This window comes from Leptopilina heterotoma, unplaced genomic scaffold (genome assembly GCF_015476425.1).
Source record: "Leptopilina heterotoma isolate Lh14 unplaced genomic scaffold, ASM1547642v1 Lhet_65, whole genome shotgun sequence".
Taxonomy (NCBI): domain Eukaryota; kingdom Metazoa; phylum Arthropoda; class Insecta; order Hymenoptera; family Figitidae; genus Leptopilina; species Leptopilina heterotoma.
Genome location: NW_025111152.1, coordinates 1,197,790 through 1,220,614, shown reverse-complemented (window position 1 = coordinate 1,220,614; position 22,825 = coordinate 1,197,790). Strand labels below are relative to the sequence as shown.

The 22,825-nt window shown below is 28.2% G+C and overlaps 1 protein-coding gene across 2 annotated transcripts in view; it reads right to left on the bottom strand.

The window, feature by feature from the left end:
* Positions 1 to 21,969, bottom strand: part of LOC122509940 — a 142,900-nt gene extending 120,931 nt beyond the window's left edge. Inside the window, exons 1-2 of one of the 2 annotated variants that reach the window (XM_043624276.1) lie at positions 21,726 to 21,969; positions 21,272 to 21,426 (exon numbers count right to left, since the gene is read on the bottom strand). In XM_043624276.1, coding sequence (XP_043480211.1) covers positions 21,272 to 21,347 — 76 coding nt within the window. In that variant the 5' untranslated portion in view covers positions 21,348 to 21,426; positions 21,726 to 21,969. The remainder of the gene's footprint in view (positions 1 to 21,271; positions 21,427 to 21,725) is intronic. The other variant, XM_043624275.1, reaches the window with a different exon arrangement.
* Positions 21,970 to 22,825: the final 856 nt, after the last annotated feature.

Genomic DNA, 22,825 nt, shown 5'->3' with positions numbered 1-22,825 from the left:
AAATTAAAGACAATTGACGAATAGAGAAAATCATAAAAATGAACTATAAAATGGATTTAAACACTTAATATTTACTAAAAATGGTGTTATAAATTTAAAATTTTACAAACTTAATATATCTGAATATATTAACATTAAAATTAATAACTTATGAAATGATTCTGTAAATTAATATTTAATCAAAGTTTTAATTAACAATTCTTAATACCTCTAATATATGTTAAAATATTATTAACAATATAGAATTTATAATTTAAATTTGACTGTCATATACTACATTTTTCTGTATTAGAATTTAATTTCTGACTGTAGTGTTACGTCAAAACGAGAAACCTTTTTAAATATACCTAGCGTTCCTCGTTTTAAATTAGTTTCATAAATGAATCTAATTTGGGATGAGGATAAGTCAATGAGCCTACTAAATGTGAGAGAATAATTTATTTAAAAACCAACAAGAAAGAAAAGAGTTGACAAAATTACAATGAGTACAAAATTATGAATCTTACTTAAAGAATAACGATTACTGGTGGTGTGATGATAATCTCCTGTTTAATCTCAATGGTGTTGAGCACTAGACGAAAAGGGGCCTTCTGCTTGTTGTCCTTAATGGTTGGGTATTAATCCTCTTGTTTACACTAATGAGATAGTGTATTGTATTTTGAAAATATCTGCTTTCTTCCAGACGGTTGTCGCCTCTTGAGCAAATTTCGATGGTTCGAAATTTGGAATGTGTTGTTTCAATATTAGATCTTTGATTGTTGAGATTATTTCCAATTTAATAATTTTGGAAATTGTTTAAAATTTATATTTTGCAAATTGGTGTATAATAAAAGGTTGATTTACAGTTCACTTGAATTTTAACACTTGGGGATATATTGTTCACTTTCGAACAATGCACTTTGAAAAGAATACTTGAAGATATACTGTTCACTTTTCAAAGATGTACTTTGAATTCACTTGTAACTATGTGATGTGCTAACGTTGACTGGACGATGTAAACTGGTTGATTCCCAAAAAATTACTCTCTATCTCTTGTACTGAACGATGTGTTCAGGTTGATTTCTAAATAGTTACTCTCTAGTCTCTTGTACAGAACGATGTGTTCAGGTTGATTTCTAAATAGTTACTCTCTAGTCTCTTGTACAGAACGATGTGTTCAGGTTGATTTCTAAATAGTTACTCTCTGATTTGAGTAGAAATCATATCCCCTTTTATATAAAACTGTCTTCATCAATTCTTTGGAATCATACACGTGTCGATGTTGGTTGGATTTTAAGGGGGGTTGGAGCGACTAGCTGCAATGCCGTGATGACTGTCTAAGAGGCGTGAGGAGTGATTATTTTTCTCTCTCAGTTGTGACTGCTGGGCGACTGTTGTCTCTCTCTTTTGTGGCTGCTAGGTTGCAATCCAGAGCGATAGTTTAAGGGGGGCTGAGGGGCGACCGTTGTACCTCTCAGTTCAGTTTCCAGAAATTAGACACCTGCCTGCTTGTTTTATACACTCCAATGATTATGGGATTATATTAATCTGTTTGATGGATTATCGTTATTCTTTTTACATGAAAAGTATTACCCATCTTTCTTGGATTTGTTATAATTTATAAGTTTGTTTAAATACATATCAAATTTATAATGACAATTACCTTCTTATTAAATATATTGAATATAATGCAATAATATGAAGAGATTGTATGAATACGTATTTCAAATACGTTAGTATAATATATATGTATAATTCAATATGTTTAAAAGAAATACAAACCTGAATATTATAGATAATTTAAGCATATTAAGAAGTTACGGACGTAACAGTAGAGAGAGCACATAAATTTTTAATAAATCCTAACTCAAATTTCATAAGTTGTTACAAATACAGAATGTCTATTTTTCATAAAAATAGAATTTTTGTATAAAAATGTTCCTTTTTTATAAAATACAACTTTTTTATGCATAACCTATAAATTTATACTTTATCAGATGATTTTAACTGATTAAAAACGATTTTTTAAAAAAATTTAAATTTACTTATCTTGACAATTTTTCTAACGTTAGGGAGTAACTGGGGTGTCCAGACACCCCAGACGTATTTTAACAGGAGATAGAGCTCTTCCTAGAGCAAAACTTTTGGCGCCACATAGAGTTGTCAAAAGATAGAGGTTCAAACTAAATTATCAATGGGTTTTGAGCGTAAAAAAATTATTGGTTAAGCCATGGGAATACTTTGAATTTTGCTTGGGGTGTCCAGACACCCCAGTTACTCCTTCTAGGGTTAAGATTTTCTAAAAGAATTTTTCATAAATATATTAACTTTAGAAATTTTAGTGTAAAAATGCAAAATTTTTTTTTTCAAAGAAGAACAGAATTCTGTTAACAAATTGTGATAAGAAATTGTAATTTTATAAAAAATTTTCTTCATTTTCAAAAAAAACTTATAATTTTGTAAACACAATTGTGATTAAAAAACAAAAAATATGTAAAATAGTTTCAATTTCTTAATCTTAATTTTTTAACAATTTTCTAATTTCTATTAAAATTATGGAATTTTACAAATTTTAGGAAAATTGTTAAATTCGAACAATTTTTTTACAATATTATTTAATTGGTATTTATTTAAAAAAAATAATACTTATAAATTCTATTAAAAATTTCTTTTCTTCCTTATCAACATTACAATGCTTTCAATATATTTTTCGGATGAATACTAACAATTTTCCTAAAATTTGTAAAATTCCATAATTTTAATAAAAATTAGAAAATTGTTAAAAAATTAAGATTAAGTAATTGAAACTATTTTACATATTTTTTGTTTTTAATCACAATTGTGTTTACAAAATTATAAGTTTTTTTTTGAAAATGAAGAAAAATTTTTATAAAATTACAATTTCTTATCACAATTTGTTAACAGAATTCTGTTCTTCTTTGAAAAAAAAAAAATTTGCATTATTTTTACACTAAAATTTCTAAAGTTAATATATTTATAAAAAATTCTTTTAGAAAATCTTAAATATCTTTAGGAAAAAAATCCCTATAATTTCTATTTGTTAATTACGATTTTTAACTAGATTATTTTAAAATTTTGTTAAAAAATTTGCATAATTTCTATTTTTTTAATAATTTTTTAACGAAATCTAATGTATTTTTTTTAAGGAATTAACAAATTTTTGTAAATTTTATTTTTTAATCATATGTACCTTTAATCATATGTACATTGATCGTGATTACAAAAATTGAATATTGTTAGAAGAAAGAAAATTTTAAAAATTACCTTTATTAGAAAAATAAATTTTTAGAAAATTAGCTTTATTAGAAGACAGAAAATTTCAAAATCACCTTTATTAGAAAAAAGTTTTTTTTAGAGATTTACCTTTATTAGAAAAATTTTTTTTAGAAAATACGATTTAGAACAACTGTACCCCAACCATTATTAGAAACATAAGAATGAAAATAAATAAATATTTGAAGAAATTATAATTTAAATCTTTTGAGTTTGAATTTTATTACATTTACCCAGGCGGAAAAGTCGGACGAATGTCGGAATTTACAACCGGCTGGGATCCGCGCCCGTACAGACCGCAAGTACCGACGGTCTGTACCGATTCGGATCTGAAAAAGCAACCGGCGCGGTACAGATTATGCTCCGACTGTCGGAACCGTCTTCCCACTATTGTCAGTACCGGCTCGGTACTGGATTTCTTCCGCCGGCGGATCTTATTCTTCTGCGGCGTCGGAAGAATGACGAATATGTTTAGTCTGTACTGGCTCGGTGCTGGGCCGGATCCGACTGCGGATGTCGTCATTTATTGTCACATTATAAATCACATTATAAATTTATTTTCAATAAATGTGTCATAACTAAATAATTATTACAATAATTAATTGCATTATTTTAGAAAATAATGATTAATTAATAAATGAATTTAATCAAAATATTAAGTAATTATTTATTAAGAGTTTTTTTCAAAATTAAGCAATTAAAAAAATTTGTTGTGCACTTATAGTTTATAATTATTATAAATAAATTTATACTATTAATATAAATTTATTATTATTGAGATATTATTAATTAATATTATTGAGAATTAATAATAAATTATTAATATTAATAAATATTAATATTCATGTTAATAATTTATTATTAATTCTCAATAATATTAATGTTAATTAATAATATCTCAATAATAATAAATTTATTATTATTGTGATATTAATTAAAATTATTAATATTATTATGTTCAATATTATTATATTGAGATACTATTATTTAATATATTAAATAATAATAAAAATATAGCTGTAGCATTGACGCGTAGTTATTCGACAAGTTTTATTTCAGCTTGTGACACTTGAGAGTATTTAAGATTTGAGAGTCCCATGCGAGCGTAGCATAGTGGTTAGCGTGCGAGATTTCGGTGCGTAAATATTCGGTTAGGCGTAGGTTCGTACCTCCAAGCGTTAGGATTTTTCAAATGTGTATGTAATAACAAATTACGTTTAAGTGTATAAAAAAATAAAAAAAATGTGTAAAGTGAACTGTCAATGAATTGTCATCAGTATTTATCTTTTGCAATTAATTATTATTTTTTTTATTGATATTTGTTGAAATTATCATTTGGATCCGATCCGGTTGTCAGTCGGTAGAATGCCAGCGCTCGGCTGGCTATTAAATGAAAAATCCGCGGTCGGTAGAGTGCCAGGTCCCAGCCGGTTGAATTATACACGGAACGGCTTCTCCCGGCCGGTCAGCGGGCGGTAGAATGCCAGTTCCGAGCCGGTTGCCAGCGCGCTCCTGGCCTAGTCACTATTCGGTAGAATGCCCGTTCACATTCGGTTGGCAGGCGGTTCCGAGCCAGTACAGTTACACCGGCGTCAGTACGGACTAGGATCCGCGCCGGTTGGAAATTTCCGCCTGGGTATATGAGCTTAAAAAATGTTTGAGTTAAATAGAGGCATGTTTTTTCACTTGGTAATTATATTATAACTAGCGACATGTACCTCACTCGCTAACGCTCGTTCGGTTGTATTTAAACTCATTTGTTTTTACTTATTTATTTTTATTTCTTTGAACTAAGTAAATATTTACTGGACATAAATATTTTAATTTATGGTATCAAATAAATAGTTATTTGAACCAAATACAAATTACTTAAGTCAATTAAATGGAATAATTTGATCTAATAAATATTGCTTTAAATCAATTATGAAAATTATTGGATTCAATAATGCATATTATTATTAGATTTTCACGGCAGCAAATGCTGACTGAGTATAGAAAAATTGTTCACGACGCTCTTTGCCAACATTGCTTTTTTGACATAAACTTGAAAAAAATTATAAAAAATGTTTATGAATGTTTATAAACATAAATTTATTGAATAAAATTAATATTTTACTTTTCAGTTATTCATTTTTTATTTTTATTTAATTTAATAATAATTTAACATAATTGTCTAATTTTATAAATAATAAATTATTTAAACAAATTAAAATTATAAACAAAATTTAAACTTTAATGTCAACAATAATTTGGTTCTTATTAAAATACTATTATACTTCTAACTATGAATAAAAAATTATTAAAAATTACCACTTGTAAAATGTTAAATGCAATAAGTAAAGTTATTTAATTCTATTATTAAAAATTTAGTTTTTTATTACCGTCAACCGGGGCTATTTTGTGCACCAAATAGCTTTTTTTTATTTAAAGATTTATTTAAATTCAGAATTAAGAGAATAAAGAAAATCAACTTTTGATGTATGTTGTGGACATCCTTCTGAAGGTTTCCTATAAATTTTGCAAAGAAAAAAATTTTTTTGTCTTAGTTATAGTCATTGAAAGTCGTGCACACAATAACTCCCGGGATGGGGCTATTTTGTGCATCGAACTTTGTTTTTCTATAATGTTGCGTAAACAATTTTTTTAATCGTTTCTGCTTTATGAAATCTTTTGTGTATATATTTGAGAGTAAATTAAAAAAAGAATGACCTAGTAAAATTTTTTTGTAGATATATTGTACAAAAAATGTAAAATAAAGCACTAAAATTTTGCTAAAATCTGGATTTACTAAAAGTTAACAATCTTTCTTTAAATTGTATATTACGCAGATATTAAATAACATTTTCTTCTTTTTTAATATATATTTTATAATAATATACTAATATAATTATAAAATGATCGTTTAAACACTTATAAATAACTTTAAAACATCATTTCAATAGGAGCTTTTTTAATGGTTTTGAATGATATTTTTAAATAACTTGAAATAAATATTTTTAAGGTTAAATAGATAAGAATTTAATATCTAATATGATTTTCAAGTTATTTTAAGAGAAACGAGAAAATAGTTTTAAAACTAATTTTAAAAACTTATAAATATTAATTAATGTTTATTTTTTGAGGTTGCGTTGTGCACCGGTAGAGCTTTTAATCGTTTTAATGATTTTAATTAACGTATTTACAGTTTTTTGACAGAAAAGTAAGACAAAAATGTATAAAAATGATAAACAGAATCTTCTTTACTTACTAAATAAAATATTTATGAAAAATATTTTATTTTTTTAAGTGCACAAAATAGCCCCATGGAATCCTGGTTTTTCAGTTTTTTCCACTTTTCTCTTAAAATAATGAATAAAAAGTTAGCGCATTACGTATGTATCATCACAACACAATTGAAAACAAATATCTAACTCAGTTTATGAGATACATAAAAACTCTAGAAGATCTGGTATAATTTTTCCGAACTTTCAAAATTTTTGACACAAATTTTCCGTTTTTAGGAATTTTTTTCTCTTAATTGCCAAAGAATTAAATAATAACATTTAGTGCTCTCTATTGTCATGTAATAAAACTTTCATTTCACAAAATAGCAGATTAAAATAATTCATTTTAATAATTTTTTTCATTAAAAAACTCGCGTGCACAAAATAGCCCCCGGATGCACAAAATAGCCCCAGTTGACGGTATTTCTAACGTATCTTTTTTTTCTCATCTTTGATTCAAAAATTGTAAGTCTAAATGATACTGAGATGTTAAGGCAATGTTTCACCGTAATATTAATATAGTATTCCAAGGTAATGTTGAATGAATATTAAGGGAATATTCCCTGAAAATATTCCAAAATTTCATACTTTGAAAAAATTTGACTTTTTTTCTCTTTATCTTCTTTTTTTTAGTAAAAACGAATTCAATGGTATTTTCAACATATTAAATATTAGCTGGGAACATTCCCTCAACATCACCCTGGAATATTCCATTAATATTACGGTGGAACATTCCTTCAACATCATCCTGGAATATTACTTCGATATTACCATGGAACATTCCCTAAATGTTATCTTGGAATATTCCTGTGCGGCAGACATTTTAATATTACTTTAAGATCTTTAGAACATTCCACTGGAATATTCCCAATATGAAATGCATTATTCCCTTCAATTTAAGGTACTACTACACATTAGAATTTAAAAAAATTTTATTTTTTTTATTGTATTTTTTAACTCCTTATGGCTTTAGAAAACACCTCCTAAAGTATTTAAAACCAATTGTAAAAAATAAAAGTAAATTTTTCAAAAAATATTCAATTAATGTAAAAAGTCATTGACAAATTAAGTAAGGCTTTAAGGGGATGGTGGGGTCCAGCTTTTTGTTACGACCAGTAGAAACATTGGTACTAATGTATGTAACAGTGTCTGAAATAAAAAAAATGGTGGTGTTTCAATTTGCAAAAGAATTTTAGGTAATTTATGGATGGCCTCTAACGATACATATAAGTTTAAACGCGTTTTTCTCAAAATAACGTTTTCTCAAATTGCGGATAGTTTATCTCTGAATCTACTAAACCGATTTTAATAAATAATAACTCGTTTTGTTTGTTAGCATGTCCTGTGTGAGAATTTACCAGAAAATGGTCAAAAAATTAAAAAAAGACATTTTTGCAGACTAGAAAAATACTGAAAAACCTAGTGTATTTTGACAAAAATTATTCAAACATCTGCTATTTTTTTATTTTAGTCCATTTTTCATTAATGGTGGTAGATTTCTACACGGAGAAAAATGAAAAAATGATTTATGCAGTCAGTGTAGTACTCCTTTATAGAATAATATGTGACAGGTACACACTATAGTATTAGAAGTTTCATAGCTAAACACTTTGGGACTCAACACAAGTTATTCCATTCATCAGCTTAAACAAGACTGTTTATATAGTCTAAGAGGGAATAAGAGTATACAAAATTGGAATGAGAAATTACTTTCTCACGTAATTGTTAAAAGAACGCGGCAGTGTACAAAACACAAGTCAATAATAGAAGCGAATATTGAACAACTAGTACTCAGTCCAGTTCTTTCGAAAAATGAACGCCGCGTGCACATAAAGTAGATACCTACTCGAAAACCACAAGTTATTCTCTCTCTCTCACACTAATGGTCGTTCACTTATTTTACCGTTTCACTTAGAGCAAGTTTCACCAACTTCCGATTAAAAGTTAATCAATGATTAAAGACAGTTTAAAGGCTTCTGATTGGTTAATTGAGGATTTAATCATTGATTAACTTTTAATTGGTGTTGGTGAATTCGGCCCTTACTCTTACTACTCTCAACTATTATGCAGTGCAGTTAAGTTAATTAAATTATTGAATATTGCTGTGAGAATAATTAATTATACATGTCATTCAAGGTCAATTCACTATTTTGTACACGTAAAAAAAAGAATAATCACATTTACCATGAAGAGTCTTAAACTTGAAAAAAGTTAAGAAAAAATTAATGTTTTTTATTTATTTATTATTAAATTCTAATAACCGTATCAAATTTAAACTAGTTGACAATATTATTTATTCAATATTATGAATATTGTTGACATTCATACTTACATTAATTACAAAGTAAAATCGACGCATATTCTTATTTATTTCATTGGTAAGGGATGTTTCTTAAATAGGAAATTTCCCCCATCGAGATAAACTGTCCGCAATTGGATACACTGTTAAAAATGTTCTGAATATTCCGATAAAATTCAGACACAAATGTAACAAAATTTTCCAAATGATGGTACTGAAAGCATTTATATGTTACATTTGCTTGAAATTTACTACACGTTTCTTATGATTTCTAAATGTTACTCAAAATTCAAAATTTTTAGTAAAAATCCTTATGAGTAACGGAATTCTAACTTCAGTCAAACTAAAATCAGTAACTAGTTAAGGAAATTTAATGAAATGTAACTGAAAATTTGGGAATAGTTTCAAAAAGTATAAAGAGTAACTGAAAATTACGAAACTGTAACAAAATTTTCAGTTACCACAGCTGAATTAAGATGCGCACAATTACTTTCGCGCCGCTTGGGTCTGTTGCAGGAAATACATAACTGAAAATGCCCTTCGAAAAAGTGGTTGTGCGTAGAAAATGTTTCATTGTATAAAGTTATTTAAATAAGTAAAAAAGTGTTATAAATTATTTTTAAAGTTTCATAAGTGATCATTCTTGGGATTAAAAAGTTGAAGCATATTTCCACATATAAAAAGTATGTACAAAATCTATTTTTATTCATGCTCCATTACACGTATTAGATATTTTTGAAGAAAAATCGTCCTGCAAAATGGAATGTCCATGCTAGGAACCAGTACCGTAACTATGATGAGCTTATTGATATTCAGAGCAATCAAAGTTGTGATACTTTTGATACTTTATTAATAAATGAATGATTAATATTATTTGATTGAATAAATAGTTTTGTGCATAAAAAGTAAGAAATAAATATTATTTATATTATTTACTAGTTGTTTTTTGATCAAATTTATTTATAAACCATAAATAAATAATTTTTAAACAATAACATTATTATTAAATATTTTTAAGTTTAAATAATTTTTTACTGAAAATCTAGTGGGATAGAAAAAATTGTGAGACAAACTTAGAAATAATGAAGTTATACATATTAAATTGTACTTTGTATTTTAATGTAAATTATGTTCGCTATCACTGATGAGTGTCATTAAAATTTATTGTTTCAGTTTTGTTCAGTTCTGATTATTAAGCAATATGTAACATTTGAGTTACATATTATTGTTTAATAATCAAAACTGGAAAAAGCGGTAGCAAAATTTTTAGGAAAAATAAAAAAATTCAAGCTATGACATGTTATGAAATATTATGAAACTAAAAAAAAATTTCGGAAAGGAGCAACAGCAAGTTTAAGCTGTAACGTGATACAAAAATTTAATTATTTTTAAAAATTTATGCTGTAATGCTTTTAATATTCAATTATTATCAAAAATTTTAACTTAAATTCATTTTGAAATAAATTTTTATAAAAAAATTCTACGAGAACTCAATTATTTAAATACAAAAATAAATATAATTTATTGAATTTTCATAAAATTTAATTATTATAAGGAACTTAATCAAAATTTATTAAAATTGAATTCTTTTGAAGAATTTTAATAAAATTTCCAAGAATTAATTGCATTTTTCGAATCTGTAACATATTTTTCAATAAGGTATGTAACGGAAGTATTATTGTATTGCGTGTTCCAGAAATTTACGAAATTGTAACATAATTTCCAAAATAAGCAACTGAAGTTTTCTGCAGTTACGTGTTCCAGAAATTTACGAAACTGTAACAAAATTTCCAAAATAAGCAACTGAAGTTTTATGCAGTTACGTGTTCCAGAAATTTACGAAACTGTAACAAAATTTCCAAAATAAGCAACTGAAGTTTTATGCAGTTACGTGTTTCGTAAAATTACGAAACTGTAACAAAATTTTCAGTGACTTGTGATTAAAGATTTATGCAGTCACATGGTTCTGAAAATTATGAAATGTTTCAAAGTTTTACGTAAAACGTAACTGCAGAAAACTTCAGTTGCTTTTTTCTGAAAATTCCAACAAAAATTTCTAACAGTGTAACTAACTTTTTGGAGTTTCAATCTGAATGCTGTCTGCAGATTATGAAATTAAATAAAAATTAAAAACAAACCATTATTTTTATTCTCCAAATATGTACTAATATAGGCAAAAAAGTATTTTAAATATTTATAATAAGAGACCTAAAAAAAAATTTTTTTAATTTGGTCTTTTAAGAGCCTTCTAAAGTGTAGTAGTACCTTAAGGTTATATTCCGTGCTACTTGGGTACTTTGTAATTTGATAGTGTTTAGGGTCCTAAATAAGTGTGCCAAAAAGTTTTACAAAATTTTTAATATTTTGCAAGATATTTGCAAGAGAGCGTTCATAAATGATGTCACGTTTTTTGGGCGAGGGTGGAGGGTCTCTACTAAACGTGACACAATGTATTTTTACATGTGAAATTGCATGAAATTGCGTGAGAGGGGAGGGGGGTATATAAAATCCCGAAAAATTGCGTGACATCATTTGTAAACGCTCCCCAATCAAATAATTTCAACACTTTTTTTAGGAATTTTTATCTCGTAAAGTATATAAAAATGCTGTTTTATTAATTTTTTTGAGAAATGTTTTTTTTAAATTTTTACTGCACTATTCTTACGCACATCACCGTCACCAATATTGTTACAATATGTATTGTAACAATATTGTTACGACTTTGTCTAGACTTTGGGTTTTTGCAAGTCTAGACAATATAGTTGTATAATAATATAAATTTTTCTTTCTAAACCAGAGTTTGAACATTTACAAAATTAAAACCTCCCAGTGTGCACGTTCTAGAACTGTTCTAGAACAGTTAATGGAAATAAAGAACAGTTCTGGAACGGTTCCAGAATTGTTCCAGTACGTGTACACTGGGTTATAGTGGTTAGAAAATGTAAAAAATTATTAATATTTATAAGAATAAAAATTATTTTATTTAAAATCATTGTGTAATAAGACAAAAATTAAGAAGTGACATTTTAAAAAAATGTCATTGTACATTATACGAAATGTTATTTTTACGTATTCTCTTACAAAATCTTTCATTTTCGTCCGCTATACTGGATTCAGTTAAAAAGTACTAAAATATCAGTCATTCTTCACTGATTGTCATTTTATTATGTTTTTTATTATTATTGTAAATTTCTGTCAAACAAATAATTTTACTGAAAATCAGCAGAAAATTACACTTACAGAAATCTCAGTCATTTTTCACTGATTATCCATTTAAATATTATTGTTAATTTATATCAAACAAATAAATAAGTAAATACACAAAATTAAAAAATTCAACAACTTATATTATCAATCGTTTATTAAATCTATATATGTGATTTGTGTATATGTATGATTTTATATCTGCATATGAGTCAGTATACATGTGTATGTAATTTATGTATATGTGTGAGCATACATGTACATGTGATTAGTGTATATGTGTGGGTGATTTGCGCGCATGCTTGATATTTATAGAACACTACTGCGCATGCGTAACATTGATAGAACACTACTGTGCATTCCTGACATTGATAGAACACTACTGCGCATGCCTAACATTGATAGGACACTACTGCGCATGCCTAATATTGCTAGAACACTACTGCGCATGCATAACATTGATAGGATACTACTGCGCATGCCTAACATTGATAGGATACTACTGCGCATGCCTAACATTCGTAGAACACTACTGCGCATGTCTAACATTCGTATAACACTACTACGCATGCCTAACATTGGTAGAACACTACTGCGCATGCCTAACATTCATAGAACACTACTGCGCATGCCTAACATTCGTAGAACACTACTGCGCATGCCTAACTTTAATAGAACACTACTGCGCATGCCTAACTTTGGTAGAACACTACTGCGCATGCCTAACATTCGTAGAACACTACTGCGCATGCCTAACATTGATAGGATACCACTGCGCATGCCTAACATTGATAGGATACTACTGCGCATGCCTAACATTCGTAGAACACTACTGCGCATGTCTAACATTCGTATAACACTACTACGCATGCCTAACATTGGTAGAACACTACTGCGCATGCCTAACATTCATAGAACACTACTGCGCATGCCTAACTTTAATAGAACACTACTGCGCATGCCTAACTTTGGTAGAACACTACTGCGCATGCCTAACATTCGTAGAACACTACTGCGCATGCCTAACATTGATAGGATACTACTGCGCATGCGTGACATGACATGTACATATATGTGTTTAGAGTATATGTGTAACATACATGGGTATATGTTTTTTGGACATGTGTGTGAGTGAAGTATTCTAATAGATGTTAGACAGATAGAAAGAGGTGTGAGTCGGTCGGTCGGTCGGTCGGTCGGTCGTACATTAACTTAATATAATATAGAGGATGTTAGAAATCATTAAACGAATTTGCAAGAGGATCAAAGGCGGGGAAAGCAGTGATATTGATTTTTTTAATAATGATTTATTTTATATTCTAGGATTTCTGAAAAATCCGTGACAAAAAATAAAAATCACTGCTTTCCCCGCCTTGGATCCTCTTGCAATTTTTTTAAATGGCTTCTGAGGCGTTGAAATGATAATTTAGTTTAAATACCGAGATTTTTTAAAAAATCATAACTATTATAAACATGGAACAATATAAATTAAATTTATTAAACTTTTTCTGTGGAAGGTAGGTAGACAGATTACTACCGTGATAATTCTTTAAATCATTCACGCGCGTACGATTTTGCTAGTGTTGAATAATTAGAAGACCGTCTAACCCTAATAAAAAAAGATGAAAATTAAACAGGTAAAATTATTATTTACCCTAGTATTATTATTTTCTAGATGTCATTTATTCAAATGCAGAATTTTCCGAAATGTAAGTTAATAAAATATTTAGTTTATGAAAACTTAATTTTCTCGAATCTAGATTAACTCAAATTACTATAAAAAACAGAAATTAATAAAAATTAAAATAATTGAATTATTTTTTATCAATAGCAAAATTAAAGCGAATGACTTGAAAAAATTGGTTTACTTTAAAAAATATAACTACATTGTTGAAATTAAAAAAGATGAAAATTCATTATACAATCTTTTCAATTTTTTCTCTCGGCATTAGCAGTTGGTAGTACTGCATTACCAGAACGTCCACGACACGCCACTCCACTCCACGCCACTCGTGCTCTGTTACTCACATCTCACCTATTGTAGACGCACCCTTATTGCATCGAACTCTCCATTACATTAAATAGATGATTTCGTATATAAATTATTATAACCTCAAGCTAAAATTCTATTCAGCAGTGACTAATAAAATTTGTAAAGATTCTGCAAGCAATAATAGCAACAGCCCAGTGGGAAATTTGCAACCGGCGCGGATCCTCGCCTGTACCGACTGCGGATCTTCAATTTCCTAGTCAGATGTGCGCTGGCAATGCTGGCATTCTACCGCCTGACAACCGGCTCGGATCAAAATGATAATTTCAACAAATATCAATAAAAAATAATAATTAATTGCAAAAGATAAATACGGATGACAATTCATTGACAGTTCACTTTACACATTTTTTTATTTCTTTATACACATAAACGCAATTTTTTATTACATACACATTTGAAAAATCCTAACGCTTGGGGGTACGAACCTACGCCTAACCGAATATTTACGCACCGAAATCTCGCACGCTAACCACTATGCTACGCTCGCATGGAACTCTCAAACCTTAAATGCTTTCAAGTCTCACTAGCTGAAATAAAAATTGTAAAATTACTACGCGGCAATAGGCAATTTGGAAATACGAACTGATGTAATACCGGTATATTTTCAATACTTTACTGAATGTGTATTTATGAATATTTCAATATTTCGTTTAAAAAAAATGTTATATTTTTATTATTATGTTTTTTAATATTTTATTACATAATATATCGAATAATATGAACATAACTTCACTGCAAAACAATTTATAACATATCAGTAATAGTATTAAATTGAATAAAATTTTAATGCACAACACATTTTTTTAATTATTTAATTTGCAGAAAAGTGTCAATAAATAATTACTTAATATATTGTTTAAATTAAAAAGAGATTATTAATTAATTAATAATAAATTAATTAATAATAATCTCTTTTTTACATATTTATTTAATGTGTTATTTATTGTAGGCATTATAATATATTGATCACATTTTCTTTCAAGTTAAATATATTTTACTTCTTTCAAATTAATATATTATTTATTAAAAATTATTTATTTAATTGCACATTAATAAAGTTGGATTTTTATATATATAATGAAAAAATTAAGTTTCTTATATTCTTCCTTTGCATGAATACTATTAATTTATTTATTGGTTAACTAATAATAATATTATAATAAATGCAATTAGTTATTGTAATAATTAATTATAATAATAAAATAAATTTATGATTATACTGATAATGTGAACTATAACAATAAATGACGAGATCCGCAGTCGGATCCGCCCCAGCACCGAGCCAGTACAGACCTAACATCCGTCATTCTTCCGACGCCCTTAGAAGAATGAAATCCGCAGGCGGAACAAATCCAGTACCACGCCAGTACTGACGAAAGTAGAAAGGCGGATCCAAAAATTGGAGCCTAATCTGTTCCGCGCCGGTTGCATTTTAGGATCCGAATCGGTACAAACCATCGGTACTGGCGGTCCGCACGGGCGCGGATCCCAGCCGGTTGTAAACTCCGACATTCGTCCGACTTTTCCTCCTGGGAGATTTCTCTCCGTGTAGCTAACAAAATAGCTAAAATAACTAATATACCTGGCTAATGTTATTAGTTCTAATAATGCTTTTATTTTACATTTAGATTTTACATTGTACGAATTGTTAATATTCTCTCTTCTGGAAAGAGATAAATTTTCAATAATTTTGAACGCATAAAATTAATAAACTAATTTATTAAAATATAATATTAATACATAAGAAAAACTAAAATGAAAAAGTTATAATGTTGAATTGATACATACAGTCGAATCTCCCATAAGTTAATTTTAATTAATAATTAATTAATTTTAATTAATTATTTTTTTTAACATAAGAGAGATTTGACGTGTAAGGAGAAATTAGTGCGCAATGACCTATTGCGCATGGCGGTCAATTTCAAAATATACAATGTTTTAAGTCTTTTGAGGTTATGATGTGGCAGCCGTCTTGTTACCACTATGCGCATGTTTATTTGTGGGAGATTCTACTGTATAATAAAGTTTATCTCTTACATTCAGATTTTTCTACACAATCCTCAATAATGTCCCACACTTTTTACGAATTCAATAGTTCAACACTTGACATTTTGTTGACCGAAAATAAATAGTAATAGTATAATTTAATATATTTAGCCCTCTAAACTTATTTGCTAAACGCGATATCATTGACGGTTTCTTTAATACTGTCTAGTGCATGCGGATTGCTAACTTATTAGCTGTAAGCTAACTTGTTTGCTGTAATGGCTAATTTGGATAACTTTTACAGCTAATGATTATTAATCTGTATAGCAATTAAAGATTAGGTGCTATAGCAAATAATTTGCTCACTCAGCTAAATTATTAGCATCAACAGCTAATAAATTTCTGCTAATGCAAATTTGCTGCTGTTGCTAAAGTACACGGAGAAAATTTGTTCCTTACATTTTACAAATAAATGCTTTTAAATCATGTAAAAAGAAAATATAAAATGGCAATAACATACTTATTTTTTAAACATATAATTTATTCATTTTAATTAAATATGAATAATAGTAAGTAAGTAAGCAAGCAAGCAATCAAGAAAGCAAGTAAGTAAGCAAGTAAACATAAGTAAGTAAGCAAAAAGGAAATAAATAAGTAAGCAATTAAACATATAAGTAAGTATGTAAGTAAATAAGTAGGTAAGCAAGTAAGCAAAAAGGAAATAACTTGCTTGCTTACTAGCTTACTTTCTTATTTGCATACTTACTTACTTATTTCTTTCTTGCTTACTTTGCTTACTTGCTTACCTACTTATTTGCTTACTTCCTAATTTCCTTCTTGCTTACTTGCTTGTTTCCTTTTTGCTTACTTACTTCCTTATATGCTTGCTTGCTTTCTTATTTCCTTCTTGCTTACTTTGCTTACTTGCTTATTTCCTCCTTGCTTACTTTGCTTACTTGCTCATTTCCTTCTTGATTACTTACTTTCTTATTTGCTTACTTTCTTACTTGCTTATTTCCTTCTTGCTTACTTTATTCCTTATTTGCTTACTTGCTTATTTCCTTTTCGCTTTATAATACCTCACAATTATTATTTAATATTTCAGAAAGATTAATTTTCTATTAATTAATTTAATAATTTCCAACTTGCACTTTTAATATGTACATTTTTAATTTTAAACACAAAAATTTGAGAATAATAAGGATTTTCATAAATTATTGTTTTATTCCATTAAATACAAATTTAAACATTTTTCTTTATAATAATAAAAACATAATTTAAAAATATTTCATAAATTAACCTTCAATATAGTTAGAAATGATTCATTAATATAAATAATTTTTAATTTTGTACAACGATAGTTTATTAATTTGAATCTTTCTCACAAGCGGTGAAATAAAATTGAGATTAATATATAAGGACAGTTGAAACTTTCTGAAGCATTAATGTAACGCGTGCGACGTGTGTATTAGTGTATGCGTTTAGAATGTACTGTACACGGAAAAGTTCTTGGGCGAGTCGCTGTACCTGTTGTGGTGGCGCTGAGTGACCAGTACCTATGGTAAAGTGACAGCCCCATTTTGGTAGCTCATTTCACCCACAGAGACTGCTGCTTTCCTACTGTGGGGCGTCAGAGCTCTCTTGTGGGGCATCAGAGCTCTCTTTAGAGAGAAAGCAGAAAACCTTTTCTGTGGGAGGCGAGTGAGAGACGTCTGCTCGCCCAAAAACTTTTCCGTGTACACGGAAAAAATAAGTTCAGCAGATTTTACGAAACTAATTTCGCACTAGCGGATATTTAAGATTCCTTGACGAAGTTTTTCAAAAACCCAGAAACTTTCACTACTTTAAGCAGAATAATTTTCGAGAAACTGCAACCAGTTTTGTAATTTCTAAAACAAGCTTGAATGTAGAAATGTTTCGTATTTTCTGGTGAACATTTTATCAAAAAATGGTAAAAATGTTTCGTGCAATCTAAAAACGCGTGGTTTGAGTTTCCACTTCGCTGTCTATCGTGAATTCTCGAACACAGAGTTTCGTAAAATTCTATACGGGGTGTACCAAAAGTCGCGTTATAAATAGATATGTTGAAGCTTGTCTCGTCGCGTCGGTATTAACTTGTCTGCTGTATATAGAGATAATATGTGGAAGGAAAAAGAGAACTGCTTTACCTGCTGGTAACATTTGGATAATTGTTTTCTTTTACGTATTTCACATTTCATTGTTCCAAATTCGTAACATTTTTTATGTGATTTTGTAATCCAAACTTTTAATTATTATTAATTTCTTTTAATTTACATTCCAATAAATTTTATAGTTTATCATAATATTTACCGATGACAATAAATGAACATATATATTAATTTCTCAAAATTTTAATTAATTCTAATTTTTATTAGTTTTAACTGTTATTACTTCAAATTTTAGACAATTTAATATTAAAATTTTTTGAGTTTGAATTTAATTTTGAAAATTTTTTTGCAATTTATTTATAATTTAAAATTAAGAATAAAATTATTTTTTAAAAATTGAAAAATTTTATAGAGATTTTATAACCAATTATAATCAAAAAATGTTATTTTAAAAACCATAAAATATTTTGTATAACTTTTAAAAAAATGATTTTTTTTAAAAATTAATATTTAGTATATTGACATTTCTCACAAGCGCAGTTTTAATCTCCTCAGTTAGTATATAAAGAAACTCAATTCTTTCATCTACAATGCGAGTTATATTGTATGTGCGTTGCGTCAGAATTCGTTTATATGTATGCGTATTTCCGTTAAGTTTGTGTCAGAATAAAATAAGCCAATCCAAGCGAACCATTGCGTTGTAGAGTGCAGTCACATGTGTCGAACCAATCATCTATCTCCTATAGAAGTCGAGAAAAAATGGTCTTGAGAGCTCATTGGTACATTAAGAAATTCTTTTTTCTGCTTTATTCGTTTTTTTCTCCGTGAATATTTTTTTCCGTGGCGCATGCGCTTCAGGCTAAACGTTTTACAAAACTCTTGAATTAGAACGTCCAACCGATCATTTGTGAAGTCCATAGAATTTTTTTTGAGTTTTCGAGAAACGCAGTCATCATATATTACTATTGATTCTGTTTTATCTTATACTAAACTCCTCTCCGTATCCGCTATTCCAAAATTAGTTTCGTAAAATGTACTAAATTAATTTTTTCCGTGTAGGCAGGTGTATCAATTAGTATTTGTTCGTAAACAATTGTAGGGGGTTTGGGTAGTGATTAAAATAGGTAAATTGAGAGTTACGGCAGTATTAATATAGATCTACTGAAGTAACATTATTTTTTATTTTTGTTCTTCAAGTTTTACCGAACTTTCAGTAAATTGCAACTCGTCAGTTTTACCGAAGACTTTATCTTACGTTTTACCAAACTATTCAATAAATTGCAACTCTTCAGTTTTACCGAAGATTTTATCTTACGTTTTACCGAACTATTCAATAAATTGCAACTCGTCAGTTTTACCGAAGACTTTAACTTACGTTTTACCGAACTATTCAATAAATTGCAACTCGTCAGTTTTACCGAAGACTTTATCTTACATTTTACCGAACTATTCAATAAATATGAATGTAGCGAGCACTTGGCTTACGTTTTACCGAACTGTAAGTGAAGCGCTAATACATGTATCGTGAGCTTTATGATTTTTACATTATTTTTCAATGCAATTTCTTTTACAGTCTAGTTCTTGAAAAATTACTGTTTTGACACTTCATCCCAGTTTTACCGAACTAAATTCAGTAAAATTTCAGGAATAAATTTTCTTTGTGTATTTTTCTCCGTGATTAAATCTCAAAAAAACGTTTTTTTCTTTTTTTAAACAGAATAAAAAAAAATTATTCTAGACAAATTTAACTTTTGAATGAAAATATTGTGCATACTCTAAATCGGAAGAAAGTGAAAATTTCACTGATTTCAATTCAGTGGAAAAGTTTTCTTTTATGAATCCGTGAAATTTCACTGAGAATCAATAGTTTTTACTGATTCTTAGTGAAATTCCATTAACGAATTAAAGAAAACTTGACCACTGAATTGGAATCAGTGAAATTTTTACTGATTTAGATTTAGAGTGGAACATTTTCCATTATTTTATATAGCATTAAATTCATTAATAATACTAATTTTAGTCATTGATGACAAATTTCAACAATTTTGTTAAACAAATTGCAGCACCTCGCACACTTTAAATTCATCTATCAATAAATAACAAGAATTGCAATGTAATTGTCTTCATTTCCTGATCTTGAGACTTTACATATAATATTCCTACAAAGTATTATAATTTTAAAAATTAGTCTGCAACGATTTTGGTCGAAATATAATGGATTGACTACTCTATTATACTTAACGATAATATATAATTTATATAATAAAATATATATACCTAATATATAATTTAAGTCTAACCCCTTAATATTAATATAGAAAATATCTACAGCTTTTATTTAAATATACTTCTTGTTTAAAATATACATATTTGATTAAAAAATGTATTATTTTTTGGTTTAAAATAAGATAAAGCTAAGGTAATTTATGTATAATTTACAATCAACCATGATTTATGTTTGAATTAAATATATTATATATTTGTTAAAATAGACCAAAAATATTTTTGAATTAAACTTAAATATAATGTTTGACTGCATAACAAAGTTTAATTTAAAAAATCATGTTAAATTCAAGTGAATGGTTTTCTCAGCGTAATTGCATTTATTTACTGAATGTATGTGTACTTGAAGTGGTTTGTAACGTATAATTATTTTTTATATAATTGTTCCTATTTGTTAAATGCCGATAAAGTTTTCTTTAACAAAATTCAATGTCATAAATTGTTACACAATTCCTGTCGTTCTTCTTATTCGTAGAAGACATGTATTCTTCTATATATGTATACAATAATATATCTAGTTAAAGTCCTGACCCTACTAAGTTATGTAAGAATTGATCGTTCTCGTTTAGAGTAATACTATATAAGCTAGTCTATTTTTGAAAATTAGAGTTTCTAACAAAAACGTCTGCAATTGTCTAAATATTAATAATTTTGTTTAAATCTGATAATAATGTTTGTAGAATAAAAATATACATTATTTTCCGATATGTTCTCATGTTTTGAAGAAGTAATTATGAGATAAATTTGACTGTGAAAATGTAATAATAATTATAGAACTTACCATTATTAAGAAATGTGAGGAAGAATAATAACAACAATAAAGTGCCGATAGATCCAAATCCGGCAGTATTCGTCATCGTCACGATCACCGGTTCATGTGTTTCAGTAATCCTATTACAGTCACCTGCGCGGTTTTTGTTCACCTGCAGAACGACACTTTTCAATCGATTCCCAATTATATAAATATCATCTTCATTTAATATAAATAAATTTCTATATTTATGAAGGTAAAGTAATTTTTATCAGTTTTCAATTTCGAATTCTCAAGAAATATATCCTTTTTTTATCAAAATTTTTAACAAAAAAAATTGAATATGCAATTTATTTTATTGACAGAAGCTTTAAAAAACAAAAAGTTTTGAATTAAAAAAGTTAAAGTATTAATAACTAAACTATTTTAATGAATTTCAAATGTCACAGCTCGAGAAGTAAATGAAAGCTGATTTGAACCCTACCTGGAGGTAATTATCTAATTATGCGGAGTAAAATAATTGTAGTGGACTATGCAGTTGAATTGCAAGCATCTAAGAATCTTTCGTTGTTTAACAACACTTGTTTATTTCTGTAAATATTTGAAAACCGGGTACAATCGACATTAACAGTTTTGTAAACGCACAACAGGACGGATGTTAAAGACGATGCGCACAATGCGGGGTCGCGACTGTTTCTGTGGTTCGTTTAAGCCGCAGTCGCGGGTTTCGACGTCGCGATTGCAGCGTCGACGCAAAACGTCAAAAACACTTTAACGATAACGAAACGAAAACTAAAGTCTTTTGGCTATTTTACACTAGTGTCAAGTATTAAAAACTTTACACAAAATGAAAAAGAATATTAGTTTAAAATATGTAAATTTAAATCAATTCAAACGTTTCTAAAATTCAAAAGTATGATTTTTATTTTTATTATGGTTTTTGAATTTTTGGAAAAAATTTATAAATTTCGTTGAAATTATTATTATTTAATCCAGTATGATGAATATTTGAAGTCAGACCGAGACTGTAGGACACATTTCCCAATCCATTATTCCCACTCCAACCTTCCCGACGGACATATTTCCCGCAACCAATAATTCCCAAAGAAAGATTTTTCCATTACCTAAATTTCCCAATGCTGAAATTTTTCCCAATATAGGGCAAAATTCTTTAACTGTCATGATCACAAAATAAATTTTCTCGAAATTTTGTCAAAATGTTACTATTATTACACAGTAAAAACCAAGTCTTAAATTTAATGGTGGCTAGTTTTAATTTTTGACTTATCTTAAGCTATCAACTTTATTTAATCATAAAAACTAACTGAAAATTAAAGTTAGTTGTACTCTTACTTAAATAAAACTCAGTTTGTAATTTATTTGTAATACACCGGACTTAATTTCAGATCCAATGGTATTAATAAAAAGTTGGATGAAATTAACTTCTAATAAGGTACGCTAACAGCTGACTGTAAGTCTGGCGAGGCTGAAAAAGTTGATTGTGACGTCACAAGGGACGCAATTTGCAAACGTGAAAAGTCTGAATAGCGCGTCGCGTCGCCGGTTTACTTTTGACTCGTGTTT